At 51.9% G+C, this 25,765-nt stretch overlaps 1 protein-coding gene across 2 annotated transcripts in view; it reads right to left on the bottom strand.

Annotated features, from left to right (window-relative positions):
• The window catches only part of LOC146797320 (laminin subunit beta-2-like), a 342,744-nt gene that overhangs the window by 193,165 nt on the left and 123,814 nt on the right, over positions 1-25,765 (bottom strand). For both annotated transcript variants that reach the window (XM_085624322.1, XM_085624321.1), the window contains exon 5: positions 4,115-4,188. In XM_085624322.1, coding sequence (XP_085480448.1) covers positions 4,115-4,188 — 74 coding nt within the window. The remainder of the gene's footprint in view (positions 1-4,114; positions 4,189-25,765) is intronic.

The following is a 25,765-nucleotide window of genomic DNA, read 5'->3' as shown; positions in this document are numbered from 1 at the left end:
GGCATGTGGCAGTGGGGGAATCCGAGGAGGAGGTCAATAGAGGGGGCCATGGAGGGATGAGGGGCACTGTTGGAAGGTGGTAGTAAAGAGGTTATTGGTGCGGCACCAAAAAATACTTTCGTATCAGCGCTGAAGCCGGCCCTGTCATGGCCTTTCTGTTTTTGTTTATTTAATTAGCAGTCCGGTCATAAGGGCTACTGTGGAACATACTTTAAAGTGCGTGCTAATTATATTTACTGCAATATTCAATGTTTTAAGTTTGTAGGCGATTTTACTAATGTTTTTACCGGGAAAAATGAAAGTGGAGTCCTATGGTGCCTGATATGGGGCTGGGGCCCATGGTCAGCTGTGAGATAAGGTGCACTGGAGAGGAGTAGTGGATAATCAAGCCTGTACGGGAGTGTGTTGCAGAGTCTGGGGTCAGGCGGATGTAGCAATGAAGAGGGATTCTCCCTGAAGGCTCGCACAGAGGGAGCCCGAGAAGTGCCACTTGCCTGATACTCCCACCTCAGAAACCTCCTCTTCCCAATAAAGGAACATTACATGGCAAAAGCACTTTTTGAGAGTGATAATATTTAGAAAGAGATTTTGAAAAAAGTGTGTTTTACTGGGCCTTGTAAGACCAAGAAGAGATAAAGGAGGGCCTGGAAGCAGGCCTGCATAGACACATATATGCGACAAATCAAGCCCGCAGTGGCCCACCCAAATGCACCCTTGGCCCACCCAAATAAAAATTCCTGGAGCCGGGCCTGTTCCCCACATGGCGCTTTAGAAACAAAAGAGTAGAGCAAGTTTAAAAACCCAGCGTGTACTTTCAGAAAGTACACGCTGTGGGGCAGATTTATGTTTCCTGGCGCATCCCTGCAAATCAGCAGGGATGCGCCAGGAAAGATGCGTCACGAAAGTTTACCCTTTCGCCACAATAGATGCGCCGCATTTACAATGCAGCGCATCGTGGCGCAAGGATAAACAGATGCGTGACGCATCTGATGGCGGAAGGGCGGCGCATTGCTGGAGTTGCGTCGCAAGCGCGATGCAGCTCCAGCAAGGCTCGGGGGTGCCCTATCATTACAATGCTGCGTCAATCCTTACGCCTGCTTCAAGCAGGCGCAGGCTTTTGACGCAGCATTGGCTCAAAAGTGACTGAGTGAAATCTTGTAGATTTCACTCAGCCACTTTTAGGAGGCGTTCCTGCGACGGAACGCCCCCCCCCCCTCCCTGCACAGGTACGCCTACTTCAGGCGCAGGGCTTTACAACGTGACACATCTCCCAGATGCGTCACGTTGTAAATACCCCGCAGCATGGCGCAGGATTTGCGCTGCCGCTGCGTCACAAAAGTGACGCAACGGCGGCGTAAGTGAGGCGCAAGGGGCTCATAAATCTGCCCCTGTGTTTTTAAAGTTGCTCTTCTCTGTGCAAGCTGCAGCCCCTCTCCCTTGTGGTACCTACAGCATAGCAGGAGGTGTGGGGTCGAAAATGCAGAGCTTGAATTCTAGCTAGTCACTTTGTGGTTTGAGACGTATAGAGGTTAGCTGTTATTTAGGCATCTATTTTAGTATTTGAGCAACTCCCTTGAATCGGCAGCCCTACTGTGCCTTGTTCTGTGTTTTGTTTAAACTTACTTCAAGTGAAACATGATTGAAGGTTATTCCTCTTGATGCTGATTTTTAAATTTCAGGCTGAATTTTTCTATTTAGTGTTCAAAGACACCCTTACGTTCTTACAATCAAAAGCTATATTACTCTTCCGCTCGGGTGGTCTGTCGCAGGTTTTCTGCCATTGCAATGAATGGAAATGCAGCTCTTTGATAGTTAATAGCTCACTGTTCTATATTAGGATTCAAACTATAAACTGCAAGTAACAAAAGGGGCAACATTTCCCCACCCAATGAACAGTGCTCCAGTTAAGAATCTTTAGTAAAATCTTATGATGGTACCACCGTTGGGGGCATATTATCAAGAATGGCGTTAAAATTATCGCCGCTTTAGCGACAGGGAAACTGCCGCTAAAGCGGCGATAATGGGCTTGATAATATGCCCTTGAGCATTCCAATAGAAGCCCATGTTCACACAAGAACATGGGCTTCTATTGGAATTCTCAAGGGCATATTATCAAGCCCATTATCGCCGCTTTAGCAGCAGTTTCCCTGTCGCTAAAGCGGCGATAATTTTAACGCCGTTCTTGATAATATGCCCCTTGGAGTCTTGTGCTTTTCTAAACCTGAAGTGTACTTGCCTGTGTAACCAATTAATGTCATGGAGTGTTTATCCAATTTGCAAACCGACCTTAAGACCCTTAACATGGCGCTGTATGTGTAAAAATGCACCATATTTTCACTTTTTAGTAAACGTTTGGAGTGACATTTGGCGCTGCACACGCGTGCGGTCTGGTTCCTGGCGCACATAGCCAAGGTTGCAGCGCACAGAGACCCTCCACTGCCGCACACAGAGGCAAAAAAATTAGAGGGAACATTGGCCATGACCTCCCTGAGATTGACCCAAAAAGGACACAAGTCACGGCTCCATGAGGCTGACCCCTGAAGGACACTAGCCATGACCTCCCTGAGGCTGACCCCAGCAGGATACTAGCCACGGCCTCGGTGAGGCTGACCCCGGAAGGACACTAGCCACGGCCTACGTGAGGCTGACCCCAGAAGGACACTATCCATGGCCTCCATGAGGCTGACCCCTGAAGGACACTAGCCACGGCCTCCATGAGGCTGTCCCCTGAAGGACACTAGCCATGGCCTCCCTGACACTGACCCAAGAAGGACACTAGCCACGGCTCCAGCCACGGCCTCCCTGAGACTGACCCAAGAAGGACACTAGCCACGGCTCCATGAGGCTGACCCCAGAAGGACACGAGCCACGGCCTCCCTGAGACTGACCCAAGAAGGACACTAGCCACGTCCGCTGTGAGGCTGACCCCAGAAGGACACTAACCACAGCTCCATGAGGCTGACCCCTGACGGACACTAGCCACGGCCTCCCTGAGGCTGACCTCAGCAGGACACTAGCTACAGCTTCCATGAGGCTGACCTCAGAAGGACACTAGCCACGGTCTGCATGAGGCTGCTCCCTGAGGGACACTAGCCTTGGCCTCCCTGAGGCTGACCCGGACCCCAGAAGGACACTAGCCACGGCCTCCCTGAGGCTGACCCCTGAAGGACACTAGCCATGGCCTCCATGAGGCTGACGCCAGAAGGGCACTAGCCACGTCCTTCCTGATGCTGGCCCCAGAAGGACACTAGCCACGGCCCCCCTGAGGCTGGCCCCTGACGGACACTAGCCACGGCCTCTCTGAGGCTGACCCCTGAAGGACACTAGCCTTGGCCTCCCTGAAGCTGACCCCAGAAGGACACTAGCCACAGCCTCCATGAGGCGGACCCCATAAGGACACTAGCCACAGTCTCCCTGAGGCTGATCCCTGAAGGACACTAGCCATGGCCTCCGTGAGGCTGACCCCAGAAGGACACAAGCCACAGCCTCCCTGAGGCTGACCCCAGAAGGACACTAGCCACGGCCTCCATGAGGTTGACCACTGGACAGTAGCCACAGCCTCCCAGAGGATGACCCCAGAAGGACACTAGCCACAGCCCCTGTGAGGCTCACCCTAGAAGGACACTAGCCAAGGCCTCCATGAGGCTAATCCCAGGACACTAGACACAGCCCCCGTGAGGCTGACCCCAGGACAGTAGCAACGGCCTCCATGAGGCTGACCCAGGACAGTAGCCACAGCCTCCCTGAGGCTGACCCCTGAAGGACACTAGCCACAGCCCCCGTGAGGCTGACCCCAGGAGGACACTAGCAACGGCCTTCATGAGGCTGACACCAGTAGGACACTAGTCACAGCCTCCGTGAAGCTGACACTTAGAAAGACACTAGCCACACTCAGGGATTTTAGAGCCTATTCATCAAGCACCTTTTTATTACATTGTTTCTTCCCAACAGTAGAGCACGTGATTAAACACAAATACAAAATTAAAAATACCCATGTCTGCGACAGTGCTTTGCATGACTTACCTTTCACCTGAACAGCTTCAGCTGAACCAAGGAAAGCCAGAGAGGTGAGAGATCAGACACAAGAATCTCCAACATGAAATCTTAATCTTACCTTAAACGTCATGATGAGATGGGTGAAGTGAAATTCGGCCTCCAGGTCCAGTTGAATGCTGACCTCAGAAACACCTGTGTGTGAACAAAATAGATGCGTCAAGAGTTGCCAGGCAGGGGTACTGTCTGTTGGTAACATATCTCAGTAGGTTGAGTGCCTGTTGCAATCTGTGCACGAGCAGCAGGTGAAAAGTTTAAATCTTTACAGAGCTGACCAAGTTTTCACACTCTTGATAACTAGACCTGGGCGTAGCTCGCAGAGTTTTTCTACGCGGAACTTCGCGAAGTTACAAAAAAACTCCGCGAAGTTCCGCGAGTGGCAGAGTGCAGTGTTTGTGCTGGTATTCCTGCTGCTCGGGTAGAAGTTCTCCCGAGCGGCAGCTCGCGAACTTACCGTTCGCGCTCGCAAACTTACCGATCGCGAGTGGGGAAAAAACTCCGCTGTACATCACAAAGTGGAGTTTTCTGCACTTCGCGAGCTCTGCGGAATGCGGAGTGCAGAAAACTCCGCAAACTCCGCGAACGGAGCGAAGTTCACCGCCCAGGCCTATTGATAACATCATCAACCATTTTTGGGTAATAACTAGGACTTCCCTTGCGGGCAACAGTAGGTTCCACTCTACTGTCTGTCTGCCCTCTCCAAGGCAGTGCTTATTTTGAGCCGGTGGTTTCGGGTACTCCGCACCAGCACTTAATTGTCAACAACGGTGCTTGTGACAGTCTGCCACAAGGTGGCACTGTCTGGCTAATTAGGAATGACCCCAAAATCAGTTAACTATAAATTCAATATACATAAAAAATGACTATTACTTGCCGCTCAAACCATTATTATAGCTTGGGGGCCTGAAATAGTCCAAATTTACACACTTGTAGGAGTGTAGTGTTTAGTTAATGGGTTGTTATTATCACTGGCTCAGAGGCAATGTGTGATGCAAGCTGCAGTGGCCTCCTGACGAGAGCATCGGCACTTTTTTTTTTTTTTAACAAATTAAGCACTGCTCCTGGAGTCTACACACTCATCAGGAGAAATGGGGCAGGCATCCCGTGGGTAGAAAAGCTCTACACCGTTGGCCTCCATTATTTCATAGCGCCACCTAGCGGCATCCTGTTGCCATGATGTCATTGCATACCTGAGAAGAGCTCTACGCCATTGGCCTCCTTGGGCTAAGCGATCTGCTAGCGCCACCTAGCGGCACCGTGTTGCTATGATGCCAGTGCTACACCACTGGTCTCCTCGCCTAGGGCTCCGTTATCTCCTAGCGACAACCACCCTCTTGCTATGACGTCAGTGCTTACCTGGGAAGAGCTCTACACTGTTGGCCTTCTCGGCCTCCATTATTTCGTAGCGCCACCTAGCGTCACCATGTTGCTATGATGCCAGTACTTACCTGGCAGTGATGAACTCTGACCTTCCTGTAGCTTTACGCTCCACTCTGGGACAGGGAGGCTTTGAGGCGCTTCTGTCTATAGTGGGGCAGGACAGGAGGGCCTGGGATTTTGAAATTGGGGAAAGGCACTTTGTGTTTGTGTCTATTGTCCAGTCCAGTCCTGTCTAGAAATTGGGTGAAACCGTGAATTGACAGGAGAGGAGCGCTGAGGACGGAACCCGAGGCCAGGAGAATCGGACGCTGTTGGCAGTTTGTGCCAATAAGAAACCTTCACTCTTTGAAATCGACGATTATTTTTTGTAATATAAAAGTGCCTCGTAGACGGACGCTGACAAAGAGGGCCCAGCTGTTTTGCCAAACTTTGTGAAAAAAGATTCAGGGCCATTTCCGTGCTGGAAACGTGTAATTGGACAGCGGGGACGCCAGGTTTTGTTGAAGTGTTTTTAAAACCCTTCTTCCTCGGCAGAGTGCGTCTGCCTACTTCTGTCACGCCCATGAGCAGGAGCGGGGGGCTCGCCCCCTCTTCTTTCCTGGATTGTTGGGGGTCACTCGCAGGTTGTTCCTCCAGTATGTGCTTGGTGGTGGCCATGAAACCCCCGGTATTTAATCCGCGCTGTCCCCTCGTGCAGCGAGAGGATGGGGGAAGAAGCGGGCCACTGTTAGCCTCTCGCTGGCTTTAATTCTTTTTTTTCAAGTTTAATAAGCTTTATTGAATCATAAAATATCAATACAACATACGCTCAAAGAATAACAATGTAAAGGATAATTTGTAAGCAAAAATAGAGTAGGCAACAAAATCAGAGTAGAAAGCTGTTTACATTTTAAGGGAAAAAATGAAAAGGAGGGAGGGGGAAAAGGGGAAGAAAATATGTTTTATAAATAGCAAATAAATGTTAATATTATGCTCCAAAATCGTAAGATATAAAAAACAAGTTAACTGCTGAATAAAAACTTTGCCAAATATTAAAAGAAGCGGAAAGAGAGAATAAAGCGGAAGGGATTCAAGGGGATTGGAAACCATCAGAACGATGATGAGAAAAAATATTGATTGAAACCTTATTTAACCCCTTCGATGCGTGTGACGGAGCGGTTCCGTCATGCGCGTCGGTCACGCTGTGCGCATGGCGGAACCGCTCCGTCACGGCCCAGTCCGCGCACTGAACCTTCAGCACGGCGCGGTAATCCGCACCGCACTGAAGGGGTTAACCCCTTCAGCGCTCATGACGGAGCCACTCCGTCATGAGCCACGGGTGCCGTGTGCTCATGACGGAGTGGTTCCGTCATGCTGCAGCCGTTGGCCGCCGCTCCTTCCACGCTGCGCTGATTCCCCGCCTGTGCGGGCGATTAGCGCAGTGAGCGGAGTCATGATGGAACCACTCCGTCATGAGCACAGCTCAACCGTGGCTCATGACGGAGTGGTTCCGTCACGAGCACAGCGCCACCGCGCTGCCCCCCGCACCCCCCAGCGCTGCGGCGGAATTCCTACAGCAGCGAAGGGGTTAAATAAGTAGTTAATGGCAACCAAAATACATCTCTGTTTACATGTGGATTACATTGGGAGGCATAAGCCACATCTAACCTGTGACAATGACACACAGTATTCCACCGTGACTTTGTTGAAAGTTTGGTCAAACATTTCCAGTTCATCGTAATTTGTTGAAATGCTATAGCCAACGTGAGATCAAACAACCCTTTTTCAAAGGATGGTAAATTGATGGATTCTGATAAAATTCCCATAAAGAGAAGAAGATTGGACATGGGAGTATGGATCTTAAAAATATTGGATAGACGAGCCCAAATTTGTGTCCAAAGAGAAACTACAGGGGGGCATAAAAAAAGAAGATGCGAAAGATCTGCTGAAGGAAAACCACAGGACCAACATTTCCTATTATCGCTGTGTGTGACATTAGCTATAGAAAAGCGAGTGAAATATAATCTATGATATAGAAAGAACATAGATTGAGTGCTGGATCGGATCTCGAGATCCTCAGCGACCGAGCCCAAATCTTATTCACTGGCTTTAATTCTGATACAGGAACTATCACCGCGAGTGCACCAGGCTCACCTGATCCCTGCCTAGGCAACTTGCCCCCAGTCACCGCTTCTGGTGATGGGCCGGGAAGGCGTCTGCCCCGGGCTGGCTCCTGGGTAAAGCAGTGGAGACAGGTCCAGAAAACGAATGCCTACATCTTCTCACTAACCAGTGGCCCTCCACTGCTGACCGCCGCTTTGAGTATGTGTAACAACGAGTCGTTCGGTGGTTGATGAGTGGAAGAATTGTTTATTTGAGTTAAACATATAAAACCCACAGGTGAGAACAGAGCACCCCAGGGCCCAGCACCAGTCAGCTCCGCGCCGTTAAAGAACGCACAGATTCCAAGATGCTCACCTGGCAACAGCAAGATTCCACATTTTTATAATGACATCTTAACTCACTGACATGCATGTCCTTCCACGCAACAGTATGCCTCAATTATCTGCACCTCTATGCGTTGCCAGTGCCTCCTAGCTGCCCCTCTAGGCGCTGCCAGGGCCTCGTAACCGCACCTATATGCGCTGCCAGGGCCTCGTAACTGCACCTCCATGCACTGACAGTGCCTCCTAGCTGCCCCTCTAGGCGCTCCCAGGGCCTCGTAACAGCACCTCTATACGCTGCCAGTGCCTCCTAGCTGCCCCTCGGCACTCCCAGGGCTTCGTAACTGCACCTCTATGCGCTGCCAGGGCCTCGTAACTGCACCTCTATGCACTGCAAGTGCCTTCTAGCTGCCACTCTAGGCGCTGCCAGGGCCTCGTAACTGCACCTCTATGCACTGCCAGTGCCTCCTAGCTGCACCTCTATGCGCTGCCACTGCCTCCTAGCTGCCCCTCTAGGCGCTGCCAGGGACTCGTAACAGCACCTCTATGCGCTGCTATTGCCTCCTAGCTGCCACTCGGCGCTCCCAGGGCCTCGTAACTGCACCTCTATGCGCTGCCAGGGCCTAGTAACTGCACCTCTATGCACTGCCAGTGCCTCCTAGCTGCCCCTCGGCGCTCCCAGGGCCTCGTAACTGCACCTCTATGCGCTGCCAGGGCCTCGTAACTGCACCTCTATGCACTGCCAGTGCCTCCTAGCTGCCTCTCTAGGCGCTCCCAGCGCCTCGTAACTGCACCTCTGTGCGCTGCCAGAGCCTCGTAACTGCACCTCTATGCACTGCCAGTGCCTCCTAGCTGCCCCTCTAGGCGCTGTCAGTGCCTCGTAGCTGCTCCTTTAGGCACTACCAGTTCCTCGAAGTGACTCGTCTAGGCATTGCAAGAGCCTTGAAGACGAAAGAGTATTTGGTCTCCTTCCAGCCTGCCTCAATTCCAGCTCAGAATCACCAAGTCTTTATGATGTCACCGCTTACGTGTTAGTGTCGGCGCTTCCGTAGCAGTGGCTGACCAGCCCCGCCCCCTCCTGGTATTATCCTGCACTCAGAGGTAAGACCACTTCCTCGCCGTCTGTTTGTCTTGATAAGGAGGGGGTCTGTCCTTAGAATGCCCCAGCAGTTCCAGTGGCTATGATGGCGCTTTTCATGCACTCCATAGAAGGAGGCGTCCCTGTGGGATGACCAAGAGGGGGAGTAGGTACGCGTAGGAGCCCCCTACTGCTTCCACCAAGGGCGGCCTTGCAGATAAGGGCAGGAGAAGCCTGGGTGTCTTCTGACCCACGCTGGCTCAGACCCTTCACCTCCTTTCGAGCCACAGGGTTGGGGGCCCGCCATCGCCGTGGCCATAGTAGGGTTGCACTGTTACGCACAGCGACGCTCTAGCGACATAGCCTCAGTCCCAGCACGAAGCACTGCGTAACGTAACGTAACGTAAAAAATTAAATGTTATTTCCTATTCTCCAGGGCGTTAACAAAGATTAATGCCCTGTGCAGATGGTGTTCAGTGATGTTAATAGCCCACCACACAATTGTGGGCACGAGTGGAAGGCAATGATAGTACAGAGTGATGGGAAGGGCAATTAACAACTGTTAACGGCCAACAGCATTTGGGCAGTAATTGTATTGGCACCCACGGCCTACTCTCACCCCAAGACATGCAGAGAGCCACACCACCTGTTCCTGTCGGCTGTAGTCCCTGCTCCACGCGCACGCAACCCAGAATTGAGGCAAATAATAGTAGTTAATGCCCGCAATCTACGTGTTCTGGTTGGCTGAGCCAGTCTCAGCGTTGCCTACAAAGTGTTAGCCATCGTTATAATTGTATAAAACAGCATCACGACTTAACCAAGCTGTTGCAACTATTGACGTTTTCTACGTGTCGGGTCAGTATAAGACACAGCTCGATTGAGCACTGATGCACGACCAGTCACAATTTATTGCGAGGCGGTTAGGGCTGGGACAGGATCAACAGAGTCTGGAGGGGAACACCAGATAAAGGTCTGCCTACTGGGCCGGGTACCACAGAAATGTGATTGGGTATGGACGATATACTGCACTCTGAAGAACAGCTGTTATGAAAACTGTATATACAGTGTATGGGCAAGGAAAGTGCATGCGCACTTGGGCCACAAAGGCTCCGACCCAGGGCCTTGGGGAGCCCCCCACTGCATGTCTGGTTCTGATGGAAAGGTGCCACAAAGGCTCAGGGCCCGGGGGAGCCCCCACTGCCTGTCCGTTTCTGATGGAAAGGGCCACTATGGCTCAGGGCCCGGGGGAGCCCCCCCTGCCTGTCCGTTTCTGATGGAAAGGATCACAAAGGCACTGTCCCAGGGCCTGGAGGAGCCCCCCACTGCCTGTCCATCTCTGATGGAAAGGGCCACAAAGGCTCCGGCCCAGGGCCCGGTGGAGCCCCCCACTCCCTGTCTGGTTCTGACGGAAAGGGCCACAGAGGCTGTGGGCCAGGGCCTGGGGGAGCCCCCCACTGCCTGTCTGGTTCTGATGGAAAGGGCCACAAAGGATCCGGCCCAGGGTCCGGGGGAGCCCCCCACTGCCTGTCCGGTTCTGATGGAAAGGGCCACAATGGCTCCGGCCCAGGGCCCGGGTAGCCCCCCACTGCCTGTCCGTCTCTGATGGAAAGGGCCGCAAAGGTTCAAGTCCAGGGCCCGGGAAGCCCCCACTGCCTGTCCGTCTCTAATGGTAAGGCCCACAAAGGCTCCGGCCCAGGGTCCAGTGGAGCCCCCCCACTCCTGTCCGGTTCTGACGGAAAGGGCCACAGAGGCTGTGGGCCAGGGCCTGGGGGAGCCCCCCACTGCCTGTCTGGTTCTGATGGAAAGGGCCACAAAGGATCCGGCCCAGGGTCCGGGGGAGCCCCCCACTGCCTGTCCGTCTCTGATGGAAAGGGCCGCAAAGGTTCAAGTCCAGGGCCCGGAAGCCCCCACTGCCTGTCCGTCTCTGATGGAAAGGGCCATAGAGGCTCTGGCCCAGTGCTCGGGGGGGGGGGGAGGCACTGCCTGTCCGTTTTGGATGGAAAGGGCCACAAAGGCTCAGGCCCAGGGCCCAACGGAACCCTCCACTGCCTGTCCGGTGCTGATGGAAAGGGCCAGAAAGGCTCAGACCCATTGCCCGGAGAGCCCCCACTGCCTGTCCGTTTCTGATGGAAAGGGCTGCAAAGGTTTTGGCCCAGGGCCTGGGGGAGCCCCCCACTGCCTGGCTGTTTCTGATGGAAAGGGCCGCAAAGGCTCTGGTCCGGGGAGCCTCACACTGGCTGTCCGTTATGATAGAAAGGGCCACATAGGCTCTGGCCCAGGGCCCGGGGGGAGCCCCCCACTGCCTGTACATCTCTAATGGAAAGGGCCACAAAGCCTCTGGGCCAGGGCCTGGGGGAGCCCCCCGCTGCCTGTTCGGTTCTGATGGAAAGGGCCACAAAGGCTCAGGCCCAGGGCCCGGCGGAACCCCCCACTGCCTGTCCGGTTCTGATGGAAAGGGCCAGAAAGGCTCACACCCATTGCCCGGAGATCCCCCCACTGCCTGTCCGTTTCTGATGGAAAGGGCTGCAAAGGCTCTGGCCCGGGGAGCCCCTAACTGCCTGTCCGTTTCTGATGGAAAGGGCCACTAAGGCTCTGGCCCAGGGCCCGGGGGAGCCCCCCACTGCCTGTACATCTCTAATGGAAAGGGCCACAAGGCTCTGGGCCAGGGCCTGGGGGAGTCCCCAGCTGCCTGTCCGTTTCTGATGGAAAGGGCCGCAAAGGTTCAAGTCCAGGGCCCGGGAAGCCCCCACTGCCTGTCTGTCTCTGATGGAAAGGGCCACGGAGGCTCTGGCCCAGTGCTCGGGGGGAGGGGGGGGGGGCGGCACTGCCTGTCCGCTTTCGATGGAAAGGGCCACAAAGGCTCAGGCCCAGGGCCCGGAGAGCCCCCCACTGCCTGTCTGTTTCTGATGGAAAGGGCTGCAAAGGCTCTGGCCCGGGGAGCCCCCCACTGCCTGTCCGTTTCTGATGGAAAGGGCCGCAAAGGCTCTGGCCCGGGGAGCCCCCAACTGCCTGTCCGTATCTGATGGAAAGGGCCACTAAGGCTCAGGCCCAGGGCCCGGGGCGTCCCCCACTGCCTGTCCGTTTCTGATGGAAAGGGCCAGAAAGGCTCAGACCCAGGGCCCGTGGAGCCCCCCACTGCCTGTCCGTTTCTGATGGAAAGGTCCTCAAAGACTCAACCCAGGGCCCGGGGGAGAATCACACTGGCTGTCCGTTATGATGGAAAGGGCCACAAAGGCTCAGGGCCCGGGGGAGCCCCCACTGCCTGTCCGTTTCTGATGGAAAGGGCCACAAAGGCTCAGGGCCAGGTCCTGGGGGAGCCCCCCACTGCCTGTCTGGTTCTGATGGAAAGGGCCACAAAATATCCCGCCCAGGGCCGGGTGGAGCCCCCCACTGCCTGTCCGGCTCTGGCCCAGTGCTTGGGGAAAGGGGGACTGCCTGTCCGCTTCTGATGGAAAGGGCTATAAAGGCTCTGGCCTGGGGCGCCCCCCACTGCCTGTCCGTTTTCGATGGAAAGGGCCACAAAGGCTCAGGCCCAGGGCCCGGAGAGCCCCCCACTGCCTGTCTGTTTCTGATGGAAAGGGCTGCAAAGGCTCTGGCCCGGGGAGCCCCCCACTGCCTGTCCGTTTCTGATGGAAAGGGCCGCAAAGGCTCTGGCCCGGGGAGCCCCCAACTGCCTGTCCGTATCTGATGGAAAGGGCCACTAAGGCTCAGGCCCAGGGCCCGGGGCGTCCCCCACTGCCTGTCCGTTTCTGATGGAAAGGGCCAGAAAGGCTCAGACCCAGGGCCCGTGGAGCCCCCCACTGCCTGTCCGTTTCTGATGGAAAGGTCCTCAAAGACTCAACCCAGGGCCCGGGGGAGAATCACACTGGCTGTCCGTTATGATGGAAAGGGCCACAAAGGCTCAGGGCCCGGGGGAGCCCCCACTGCCTGTCCGTTTCTGATGGAAAGGGCCACAAAGGCTCAGGGCCAGGTCCTGGGGGAGCCCCCCACTGCCTGTCTGGTTCTGATGGAAAGGGCCACAAAATATCCCGCCCAGGGCCGGGTGGAGCCCCCCACTGCCTGTCCGGTTCTGATGGTAAGGACCACAAAGTCTACGGCCCGCGGAGCCCCCCCACTGCCTGTCCGGTTCTGATGGAAAGGGTCACAAGGGCTCTGGCCCAGGGCCCTGAGGAGCCCCCCGCTGCCTGTCTGTTTCTGATAGAAAGGGCCACATAGGCTCTGGCCCAGGGCCCGGGGGATCCCCCCACTGCCTGTACATCTCTAATGGAAAGGGCCACAAAGGCTCTGGGCTACCTAGGGGAGCCCCCCACTGCCTGTCTGGTTCTGATGGAAAGGGCCACAAAGGATCTGGCCCAGGGCCCGGGGAAGCCCCCTACTGCCTGTCCGGTTTTGATGGAAAGGGCCACAAAGGCTCCGGCCCAGGGCCCGGGGAGCCCCCCACTGCCTGTCCGTCTCTGATGGAAAGGGCCGCAAAGGCTCAAGTCCAGGGCCCGGGAAGCCCCCACTGCCTGTCTGTCTCTGATGGAAAGGGCCAGAGAGGCTCTGGCCCAGTGCTTGGGGAAAGGGGGACTGCCTGTCCGCTTCTGATGGAAAGGGCTATAAAGGCTCTGGCCTGGGGCGCCCCCCACTACCTGTCCGTTTCTGATGGAAAGGGCCACTAAGGCTCAGGCCCAGGGCCCGGCGGAGCCCCCCACTGCCTGTCCGCTTCTGATGGAAAGGGCTATAAAGGCTCTGGCCTGGGGCGCCCCCCACTACCTGTCCGTTTCTGATGGAAAGTGCCACTAAGGCTCTGGCCCAGGGCCCTGTGGAGCCCCACACTGCCTGTACATCTCTAATGGAAAGGGCCACTAAGGCTCAGGTCCAGGGCCCGGTGGAGCCCCCCACTGCCTGTCTGTTTCTGATGGAAAGGCCCTCAAAGGCTCAGACCCAGGGCCCGAGGTAGCCCCCCAGTGGCTGTCCGTTATGATGGAAAGGGCCACAAAGGTTCCGTCCCACGGCCCGGGGGAGCTCCCCATTGTCTGTCCGTTTCTGATAGAAAGGGCCACATAGGTTCAGGCCCAGGGCCCGAGGAGCCCCCACTGCCTGTCTGTTACTGATGGAAAGGGCCACAAAGGCTCTAAGCCAGGGCCCGAGGAGCCCCTACAGTCTGTCCAGTTATTATGGAAAGGGCCAGAAAGGCTCAGTCCCAGGGCCTGGCAGCGCCCCCCACTGCCTGTCCGTTTCTTATGGAAAGGGCTGCAAAGGCTCTGGGCCAGGGCCTGTGGGAGCCCCCACTGGCTGTACGTTATGATGGAAAGGGCCACAAAGGCTCCGGTCCAGGGCCTGGTGGAGCCCCCCACGGCCTGTCTGGTTCTGATGGAAAAGGCCACAAAGGCTCAGGGCCCGGGGGAGCCCCCACTGCCTGTCCGGTTCTGATGGAGAGGGCCACAAAAGCTCCGGTCCAGGGCCTGGTGGTGCCCCCCACGGCCTGTCCGGTTCTGATGGAAAGGGCCACAAAGGCTCAGGGCCTGTGGGAGCCCCCCACTGCCTGTCCGGTTCTGATGGAAAGGGCCACAAAGGCTCCGGCCCAGTGCTCGGGGAGGCCCCCACGTTTCTGATGGAAAGTCCAGGCGGAGATTTCTAATCAGTGCAGACAGCGTTCAGCTTCACAGCAGAAAACACACAGGGCCAGAAATAGCCACACATGGCCCACTGGGCTATTTTATCGTTTTTTTAAAATTAATAAATGAGTCAGTGTTTCCTATGGAATGTTCCATGTGGGACCAGTGGGGGGAGATGGAACCTTGGAGATAATTGCCTCCCCCCTCCGGTCCCATCCTAAGGTCCCCGACGCATCCTCTTTGTAAGGGCAGCTGTGTGGGTTGGGCGCGCCCCTCCCTGAGTGCGAGGAAAAGCGGCCATTCCCGACCTCCTCACCTTTACAAACGAGCCTCCCACCGGAAGCAGAGGGAGTGCAGAGGAGCAGGGGAGGGTCAGGGGCACGCTGTGTTGCAAGGGGAGAGGTGCAACCACCAGAAGTGTGCACCTGCTGACCTCTGCATTGTCAGGGACACCCAGAACCAGGCCCGGCTCCAGGAATTTTTATTTGGGTGAGCCAAGGGTGCACATGGGTGGGCCACTGCGAGCTTGATTTGTCGCATATGTCTGGGCAGGCCTGCTTCAGGGCCCTCCTTTATCTCTTCTTAGTCTTACAAGGCCCAGTAAAACGCACTCTTTTCCAAATCTCTTTCTCAATGTTATCACTCTCAAAAAGTGTTTTTTCCATGTAATGTCCCTTTGATGGGAAGAGGATGTTTCTGAGGTGGGAGTATCAGGCAAGTGACACTTCTCAGGCTCTCTCTGTGCGAGCCTTCATGGAGAATCCCTCTTCATTACTACCTCCGCCTGACCCTAGACTCTGCAACGCACTCCCTTACAGGCTTGATTATCCACTACTCCTCTCCAGTGCACCTTATTTCACAGCTGACCTTGGGCCCCAGCCCCATATCAGGCACCATCGGGCTCCACTTTCATTTTCCCGGTAAAAACATTAGTAAAATCACCTTCAAACTTAAAACTTTGTTCTGTACTGCTTTTCTAAATGCTCCGAGTAATGTTTTGGTGCCCTTAATATATTGCCTTTTATTTCCAACGCCCAAATGTATATTTCTCCTGCTGAGGTCACTGTGTAAGTGTCATTACTGCTGCTGAGTTGTGGTTTTTATTTTCAATAAAAATTGTTTTTTTTAAAAAAACTTAAAACATTGAATATAGCAGTACATATAATTAGCACGCACTTTAAAGTATGTTCCACAGTAGCCCTTATGACCCGACTGCTAATTAAATAAACAAAAACAGAAAGGCCATGACAAGGCCGGCTTCAGCGCTGATGCGAAAGTCTTTTTTGGCGCCACACTAATAACCTCTTTCTCCGTAAATACCTTTACTACCACCTTCCAACAGTGCCCCTCATCCCTCCATGGCCCCCCCTATTGACCTCCTCCTCGGATTCCCTCACTGCCACACACAAGTGCCCCTCATCTACCCATAGCACCTCCCCCTCATGACCTCCTCCTCGGATTCCCTCACTGCCACCCTCCACCAGTGCCCCTCATCTCTCTGTAGCCCATCCCCCTCATGACCTCCTCCCCAGACTCCCTCACTACCACCCTCCACCAGTGCCCCTCATCTCTCCCTAGCTCACCCTCCACCCCATGACCTCTCCCTTAGATTCCCTCATTGTCACCCTCCAATAGTGCCCCTCATCGCTCCATAGCCCCACCCACTACCTCCTTCTCTGATTCCCTCACTGCCACCCTCCACCAGTGCCCCTCATCTTTACGTAGCCCCTCTCTCAAATGCATTTCATTTGTTGTATAGCGCTACTCATATCAGTGTAGTGTGTGTCAGTACTTTACACTACGCACACATTATACAGAGACAATGAATCATACAAGTATGTAAATCAGCCTACAGGGAATGTCACATAAACCAATGAGATTACAAGGTGTATGAATCACATGTCATCCATACTGGTGGGCACTATATTTTAAAAGGGTTTGGTCTGTGGAAACACAACCTTAGGATTTAAAGAGTATTCAATGGGGGTCAGGTTTACTGATAAAAATGTATATCTGCCCAAACATACTCATTTTAGCATCATTAGAATAATGAAAGACTGAGGAAGTTCTAACTATATCACAAAACAAAAAAAGCGAAGTTCTAACTATACTATTCATGTATGTATGGAGCTCTTTGATGACAGTTCATTGGTCACTGTCCTATGTTAGGATTGTAACTTCTGAACTGTAAGTAACACAAGGATCTCTGTGACAAAGGCAGTAACCCACTGAGCTATCCACATAAAACACAGTTCATCTGCATTTAAAAACTACTAACAGACAAATGATTGCTCTCCAGCAGGATCATTAATCACCTGAGTTATCTGGGCATCTTTTATTGTCTTATTGTGGTCCTGCATCGGCCATGATAAGGATAAAAACGGATTAAATGAAGCACCCACGAAGTATGTGTCCTGCTGCGCCTGTGCAGATTTTAAAAAGAAAAACAACTAGTAACACATTCTCTTACCTACTACATTAGTCAAACTTTGTGTCACAGCCTGATGTGATACGCAGCTGCAGGGGTCAGGAAAGGTGAATACGAATAAACAAACTTCTTTTCTCCTGCGCTGCATAGAAAAAGAAATATCCGCGCAGCAGGACAGTAGGCAAAGGTTACCGGTGCCAAAGAAAGGATTTGTCCCGTTCGCCATGCCCCTGGTGGAGATGAAGGGGTGAAAAAATAAACCAAGCCTCGTTAACATGTAAGTGGTCTTTTAAAGACCTGTGAAGTACTTGGGTGCGGCAGCGGCTGCGATAATCTCTAAAACTGTCTGTCTCTGTGTGTGCGCCCGGGGAAGCTGTCTCAGCCGGGCTGACACACACAACGTGTGCTCTGCGCGCCTGCCTTCATGCCCTCACTGCGAGGGCCAAGGCTCATGTTTGGGTGGGCCTGGCCCACCCGGCCCACCCGCTAGAACCGGGCCTGCCCAGACCACGTAATGTTAATACACGTTTAGGTGATGGAGCCTGGCCCGGGTGGGAGACGCCAATACAGGCAGGACGCAGCCCATCCATCGGATGAAACCACGCTTGCGACTGATACCGTTATCGGTGGAAAAGCACCGGCTCGAATGGATTAGCGACCGAACTCTGCACTGAATATAAAGATATATTGACTCCTCCTCTGTTAGAACTTCACATTGAATTCTTGGATACAGGCTCACTTCCGGAACCCACCAGGGAACCAATTATAATTATTAAAACCCGGCAAAGATGAGACCAAACGCCAGCCCTACTGTCCCCTTTTCATGACTAAATCAGGATAATAAAATGCTGGCAAAATATTTGGAGATAGATTCTCCCCAAAGAGGAACAAAGCAGTATGAGAGGAATGAGTCTTGTCCAGCGGCTGAACCTAGAGCCAGCAGGTGGGTCCAGGTAAGCAACGGACTCTCTAAACACTTCCAAACTATTAGGGGTACTCGTCAAGGGTAACACTTGCCACCCCTCCTTCCCGCTCTAGCCCAGGCACCACTGGCAGGCTGCTTTTGACAGGTGTGTTCCAGACAGGGCTGCTTTAGACAGGTGTGTTTCAGACAGGGCTGCTTAAGACAAGTGTATTTCAGACAGGGCTGCTTTAGATAGGGGTGGTTCCGACAGGGCTGCTTTAGACAGGGCTGGTTTAGACAGGGCTGGTTTAGCCAGTGCTGCTTTAGACAGGGGGGGTTCAGACAGGGATGGTTTAGCCAGGGCTGATTTAGACTAGGCTGATTTAGACAGGGCTGCTTTAGACAGTTGTGGTTCAGACAGGACTGCTTTAGATAGGGGTGGTTCAGACAGGGCTGGTTTAGCCAGGGCTGCTTTAGACGGGGGGGGGGGGGGGGTTCAGACAGGGATGGTTTAGCCAGGGCTGATTTAGACTAGGCTGATTTAGACAGGGCTGCTTTAGATAGTTGTGGTTCAGACAGGACTGCTTTAGATAGGGGTGGTTCAGACAGGGATGGTTTAGACAGGGCTGCTTTAGGCAGGGATGCTTTAGACAGGTCTGGTTCATACAGGGCTGGTTCAGACAGGGCAGCTTTAGACATGTCTGGTTCAGACAGGGCTGGTTTAGCCAGGGCTGATTTGACTGGGATGCTTTAGACAGGGCTGCTTTAGACAGTTGTGGTTCAGATAGGGCCTCTTTAGATTGGGGTGGTTCAGACAGGGATGATTTAGACAGGTCTGGTTCATACAGGGCTGGTTTAGCCAGGGCTGATTTAGACTGGGCTGCTTTAGACAGGGCTGCTTTAGACAGTTGTGGTTCAGATAGGGCTGCTTTAGACAGGGCTGGTTTAGCCAGGGCTGCTTTAGACAGGTCTGGTTCATACAGGGGTGGTTTAGACAGGGTTGCTTTAGACAGGTCTGGTTCAGACAGAGCTGGTTTAGCCAGGGCTGATTTAGACTGGGCTGCTTTAGACAGGGCTGCTTTAGACAGTTGTGGTTCAGACAGGGCTGCTTTAGATTGGGGTGGTTCAGACAGGGATGCTTTAGACAGGGCTGGTTTAGCCAGTGCTGCTTTAGACAGGGATGCTTTAGACAGGTCTGGTTCATACAGGGCTGGTTCAGACAGGGCTGCTTTAGACAGTTGTGGTTCAGACAGGGCTGCTTTAGATAGGGGTGGTTCAGACAGGGATGGTTTAGACAGGGCTGCTTTAGGCAGGGATGCTTTAGGCAGGGATGGTTTAGACAGGGCTGTTTTAGGAAGGGATGCTTTAGAAAGGGCTGTTTTAGGAAGGGATGCTTTAGACAGGTCTGGTTCAGACAGGGCTGCTTTAGACAGGGCTGCTTTAGACAGTACCACTCATAGAGGCATATCATGTCCATCGAGAAGAGTCTTTGTTTAACTGTACACAGATGACACACTTCGCTTTGTCAAAACCCCACCAAAAATCTCCTCCACTTATCAGAGAAATAATAGAATTTGGATCCAACTCTTGAATATCGATACATTGGTACAGGGAAATGCTGTTCCCACTCTCCCAATACTAAACAACCTATCACCGACTGCCTATCAGCCGAGCGTCTACCTCAGTAAAATATCTGGGCGTACAGATTAGCCACGAGAAAGGAAGCGTGGTATGGGAAAAGTGTGGGCCAGTGGTTGACGAGATGAGAGTTTACCCGGGAAGTGAATCCAGCGACTGCTTGCCAAATAGTTTGTATTTGTTCATGATCATACCGCTACCCCTGTGTCAGGAAACAGGCTGTTTCCAAGTTCCCCCACTTTTTTCTCTCCAATGCTGATGGTTTTGACTCAGAAGGTGCACTGGAGCCTGCTAGCCAGGCCTCAATGCCAGAGCTCTCTCCCAAAAATACGATGCATGTGAAATTGGTAACATCAATTGACAAGGACTTGACTGCCCTCTTATGAGTCCCTGGTCAGTGGTACCCAGGGCATGGGAGTTAAATGGGTCACCAGGGCCTGAATCACTGGTTGTGACACCCTGAGTGCCCATGACTGCAGTCCTGGCATTGCAGACTACAGGAGCAGTGCAAACTGCCTCACCATGAGTGGCAAGGTCACAGCACTATTTTTAATATATGTCAGTCACCCCCAAGGTAGGCCTCCTGAGCGCAGGATGCAGGGTGCACGCTTATATGTCCCTATCGTAGCCTCCTTCCATTAGCGACTACTATAAGTACTTAGGGGGCCATAGAATAGCATGGGCTGGCACCTGGGCACCCACAGATTGCCAGCTCCATTATGGACCTACTACAAAGTGTCATTTTGGTATCAAATAACTTGTCTCATCAAACTCAACTCTTTTCCAAGACTGGATTTAATGTGGCATGCACCAAGATGGCTACCTTAGAGGATGCCCACCGGGTGGGCCCAGCCTTTCCTGTGCCCTGGCTGAAAGCCTGCAGCTGCTGCCGCCAAGACAGGATTCTGACCCCCTGCCAGGAGGTGTGAACATTCCCAGGAGTCAGAAACAAAGGCCTACCTGGGCCTGGAGGTGTCACCTCCCTCCCAGACAGCATGGCTAGTGAAGTGGCACGTCAAGGTGGTGAGCTTCAAAGCTTCCACCGTCACTGATATGCAACCAGGCTTCCCCGCAGAGAGCAAAAAAGCCAACCCCTTACCCCAGGCACATTGCAGCCCAGGCAGGCAGGAAAATTAGATAGGAGGCATACACGCCCAGCCGGGCAGCCAAACCACAAGGCGGGCTACCTGGTCTGCACAGCTAAAGAAGGGCTCTGTCATTTTTAAAAGTGGAAAAATAGAGGCTTCTGAGTAGGAAAGGCGCCACACTCCCCAGGAAATGGTCACTTCAGGGGTAGATTAGCTGCTGGGGCTAGTAGCCCATTGGCTTCTAGATCCCACCCCTAACACTCCTAAGTCTAGGATTTAAGGGGCTCCCCTGTTTCCAGAACCTTCGATCTGATTGACTTGCAAGCAAAGGACAAAGAGATCTGCGACTTAAGGACCTGCACCAGGAAAAGGTGCAAAAGACTGCACCTATGGCAACCACCCTGCAACTGCACAACTGCGACTTGTTCTGGACCAGAGACCGGTTCCAAGGGAAAGAGGAACCTCTCTGCCAGCCAAAGGCAACTCCGGATCCCCCTTGGACTAGACTACTAGACCCCTGCAGCCAAGAACCGCACCCAGATCCAAACAATCACTGACCTTCAGGCCCGCTGAGGGAAAAACCCAAAAATAAATTGTCTAGTGAATTGTGGGAAATGTAGTCCTGACCTCCAGCAAGTTTCATGCGGCTACCGTTTCCTCCTGGACTCCAGGACATCAAAGTGATCAAACTTATTGACCCAAGTTGGATTGATACACAAAAAATAAAAAAAGTAATGCAAAAATGTTTTGTTCCCTGCTATTTTCTTTTGAGGTGTTAGGGTGAAGGGGGGAGGGAAAAGGCACAGGAAGTGCAAAAAGAAAACAGGATTCTGCTCAGTCATGGAAGGGAAGATTCTTCCAAAGTTTGGGACGTATCCCCAGATCTTGATAGCTCGCCCAACAGTGTGAAGGGTTTACTTGAATCCAGATAGAGTCCCAGGTACTTACTCAAAGGGATCAGTATTTATCCCACTTTGCTGTACAGCCAGGGAGCCCGCACCAATGAAAACTGCTCTTTGTTCAAAATTAGATTGTTCCTCCAATCGTGAGGAAGTGCTCTGCGGCTTTGTCTTCAGCGTAGCAGACCTTTCAAGGCCGGGAGTCACAGGTGAGACCAGCAAGAACTGAGCATACACATAAATTGGGAAGGGCCATATCATTGCTTTTAGCCAAAATGGTCAAGTCACAGAGCTTGGCTGCCAGAAGCACAACAAGGGGGCAAGTGGGGGCTTCACTGAGCTCAGGGGAGACCTCTGTCCAACAATGGAAGGTATTTCTCCTTGTACCAACCAGGTATCTCCGTTATTGGGCAGGTGAGTCCTAACAAAGGTAACAGACAGATAGCCACGCCCATTATAGACACAGGACAACATGCAGGGAAACCTCCACTGTGCAGCCATGCACATGGTGTCCAAAATGAGCATCCACCATTCAGGTGGTATAAGTGTGAAACTAACACACGTATCTCACAAGTGTCCCACACCGGGATACAGCGCTGAACTGGAAGACAAAATCAGCCCCGGCTGCCATGTTCAAAGCAGCCCCTCACTTTATTCACAAAGATGGAATTCAGATTACCAAACTTAAACCTGCAGAATAGCTATTGTTTGAATACCTGGGTGTCGAACTCAGTGCCAAGGGCACCTCACCCATCAAATTCCACACCATCTACCATCCTCCTGGAGAGCGTACCCTTTTCCCTGAAGAACTAACAGACCTAATATCACGGTTCTCCATGACAGACACTAAAGACGTGTTCTTGGGTGACCTCAATATCCACTGGAACGACCCAGAAGACTCCACTGTCCAGAACCTATCCAACCTTCTTGAAATATATAACCTCAAATAACTCTGCAATAAACCAACTCACATCAAAGGTGCAACACTGGATGCGATCATTACCAACACTGAACTGGTCTCTCTGGGAGCGATTTCTCCCATTGACTGGTCCAACCACCGCCTCATTCTGTTCAAGATTGATGCACTTGTCTTCCACCAACCTATTTGTGATGACAAACCTAAACACGGGACCAGAAATATCAAAGAAGTCCCTTTATCCGAACTTGAATCCGGGATTCATGCCCATCTTCAACTCCAACCCTCATCATGGACGGCCGATGACCTACTACACACTTTAACTCAAAAATGACAGAGGTTCTAGACCAAGTAGCTCCACTCAAACTTAAAAAATTAAGGCGAACCAAATCTAAACCCTGGTTTAACGTGGATCTGAATGAGGAAAAGCGTCAACTCAGACAAACGGAAAGGTCTTGGAGATTAAACCCCTCAACCTTTCACCTAGCGCAACTTAGATCTGCTCAGCAGGCATACAAAAAACACATTTTCAGTGAAATGGCGTCTTTCTTCCGCAGCCAACTAGATCTGGCGAAAAACAGACCAAGAGAACTCTTCAACATTGTCAAAAGCCAAGCAAACTGCACTCCCTCTCAAGAACTCAAAGCCACCAATGAGCGTTGTGAAGAAATTGCCACCTTCTTCACTAATAAAGTCCCAAAAGTGGATCAATCCTTCATCCAAACCGCTAACCCTCCTTCCCTCTTAACCTGCCCCCCTTTAACCACCCCTGATCATTCAGAAAGTGTTCTTAACAAGGACAATCAGGCCTGCCTCCAGCTAAAAAACAATGCGCATTGGTCCGACTTTCAGCTAATGTCCGAAAATTAGGTCTTCAGCATCATTTCTAACCTAAAACCTTCCCCCCACACTATGGACCCCATCCCATCCACAATTCTAAAAGAACTCAACCACTCCATTTCCCCATTCTGGACAAAAATCATCAACGCCTCTCTCACCTCAGGCTGTGTCCCAGACTCCCTTCAACTAGGACAAATCACACTCTTTCTCAAGAAACCAGGGGCCGACCCTAATGATCTTAACAACCTCCGACCTATCTCCAATCTCCAGTTCCTTGCAAAAACATTGGAGAAATGCATTCTCCACCAACTCAACTAACACATTGATGAGTTCAACCTCCTCGACACCTTTCAATCAGGATTCAGGAAAGGCTGTAGCACGGAAACAGCTATGCTTAACGTCTCTGACGATATTCACCAGACTTTAGATGAAGGTGATGCCTGCCTCCTCATCCTTATTGACCTATCTGCGGCATTCAACACAATAAATTATCCAGCGCTTCTGGAGACCTTGTCGAAGCGCTCCGGCATCAATGGCACAGTATTAAAATGGTTCACCTCCTTCCTTCAACACCGCTCTCAACAAATTAAAATCAACTCCTGTCTCTCGAAGCCAACAAAAGTCACACTTGGGGTCCCGCAAGGCTCGATCCTCTCCCCGGCCCTCTTCAATCTTTTCATGGAGCCCCTCACAATCATCTTGAAAAAAGCTGGAGTGAATTACCACCTTTACGCTGATGACACCCAAATCTATTTCAAAATCAAGTCTCCCAGCGACATCCAACACCTCAATGCCACTCTAACCGAGATCCAAACTTGGTTCAACGCTAACCACTTAAAACTCAATCCAGATAAAACAGAACTAATCCTATTCTCTCCAAAAAGCAACCATCGTCCAATCGAATAGTGGCTCAAGAATCTGGTCGCACTAAACTGTCCCATAATCCTATCCGACTCAGTTAAGTCTCTAGGCATCACCCTTGACATGAACTTATCTATGGAGGCCCAGATCAAAAACTCGGCAAAAAGTGCTCTTTTCTCTCTAAACCACCTCAAGAAATTGAAACCTTTTCTTCCCCATGAAGACCTCAAGACAGTTGTCCAATCCCTAGTTCTCTCTAAAATCGACTACGGGAACGCCATCCTAACAGGGACTCCAAAAGCTCACCTAGCCCCTCTAAGGACAGTGCTGAACATTGCCGCTCGACTCGTATCTGGAGTAAAAAGATTTGAACACATCACTCCAGCTCTCAACTCCCTCAACTGGCTTCCCATGGAAGGGAGGTGTATTTACAAGCGGCCCTGCATCACACACAAAACCCTTCACTCTCCGGCCCCCAACTACCTCAACAACAAACTGGTAAGAGCAGGTCAATCCAGAACTCTGAGAAGTTCCAACTCACTCCTTCTTATTCCTCCGAAACTGAAAAAGAAAACCACACAATACCGATCGTTCTCTGGCAACGCTCCCAGGATGTGGAACGCTCTCCCTAGAGTCCTCAGATACAACCCCTCCTTCTCCTGTTTCAAAAGGGACCTGAAACTCCATTTCCTTAACAAATACTTTCCTGACCAATGTCAACTAACCTAGACTTCAATATCCGAGTTTACTCCTCTCTCTTGACATTCAAGGATAGTTGGTGACCGTACTGCGTTAACCACCTTATTTTTCATGCTGTATTTTCTTATCTCTGGTTTGCTTCCTTACTGCCTGCCTACTATTTAATGCAATTTCCGTCTGTTTTTTACAGTGTGTATGTAAAGCGCTCTGATACCTACGGGTCAAGCTAGCGCTATATAAAACTTTAAAAATAAAAAATAATTAAATAAATAAAAAAATAAGGAGGCTGGGATTAGGAGCCCTGGGTGCACGGGTGGGTCATGGCTCCCAATCCAGTCCTGAAAGACGCCCACTAGCCGGCAGTCCAGCGAGAGAGTGCCATGGGGCAGAATAGCTAGTCTGGTCTTGCCAGGGTAAGAGAGGTCCCCAGTTATGGATGAATTAATTAACCTTTTATCTGTTTTAACTTTTTGATCTTAAACTATTTTATGGTATTTATGTTATGTAAAACCAATTATCTATATTTCGTATTTTATCAATAATGTGCTGTGTACTCTTTTGATCTTTGAGATCGAAATAAAGTTGTTGACGATGATGATAAACCTTTGCAAAGGAGAGCCCGTGAACGCCAATTCACCAAGACGCCAGGGGTAGCGGAAGTGACATCACATGCCCTGTGTCCATCAATTTCACTCACACTCACATGCTTACAAATTAACACTTACACACACTCTCTCATGTAAACACACACACACCCGCAATCACGCACACAACATATATTTAAAACATTTTTTTTACTTACTTCAGCTGCCAGTAAAGGTCTTATTCCAGCTAATTTTATTTGATTGCTTTCTTACACTAATAGTGAATAATTAAATATTATTCCCTATTAGTGTAATTCAAAAATTAAGAGGAAAGAGAGTGGAGCCCCATCCGACATCCATAAGTATGAGCTGCC

This window comes from Triturus cristatus, chromosome 9 (assembly GCF_964204655.1).
Source record: "Triturus cristatus chromosome 9, aTriCri1.1, whole genome shotgun sequence".
Taxonomy (NCBI): Eukaryota; Metazoa; Chordata; class Amphibia; order Caudata; family Salamandridae; genus Triturus; species Triturus cristatus.
The sequence above is the reverse complement of the archived record's forward strand: the minus strand, read 5'-3'. Positions and strand labels throughout refer to the sequence as shown.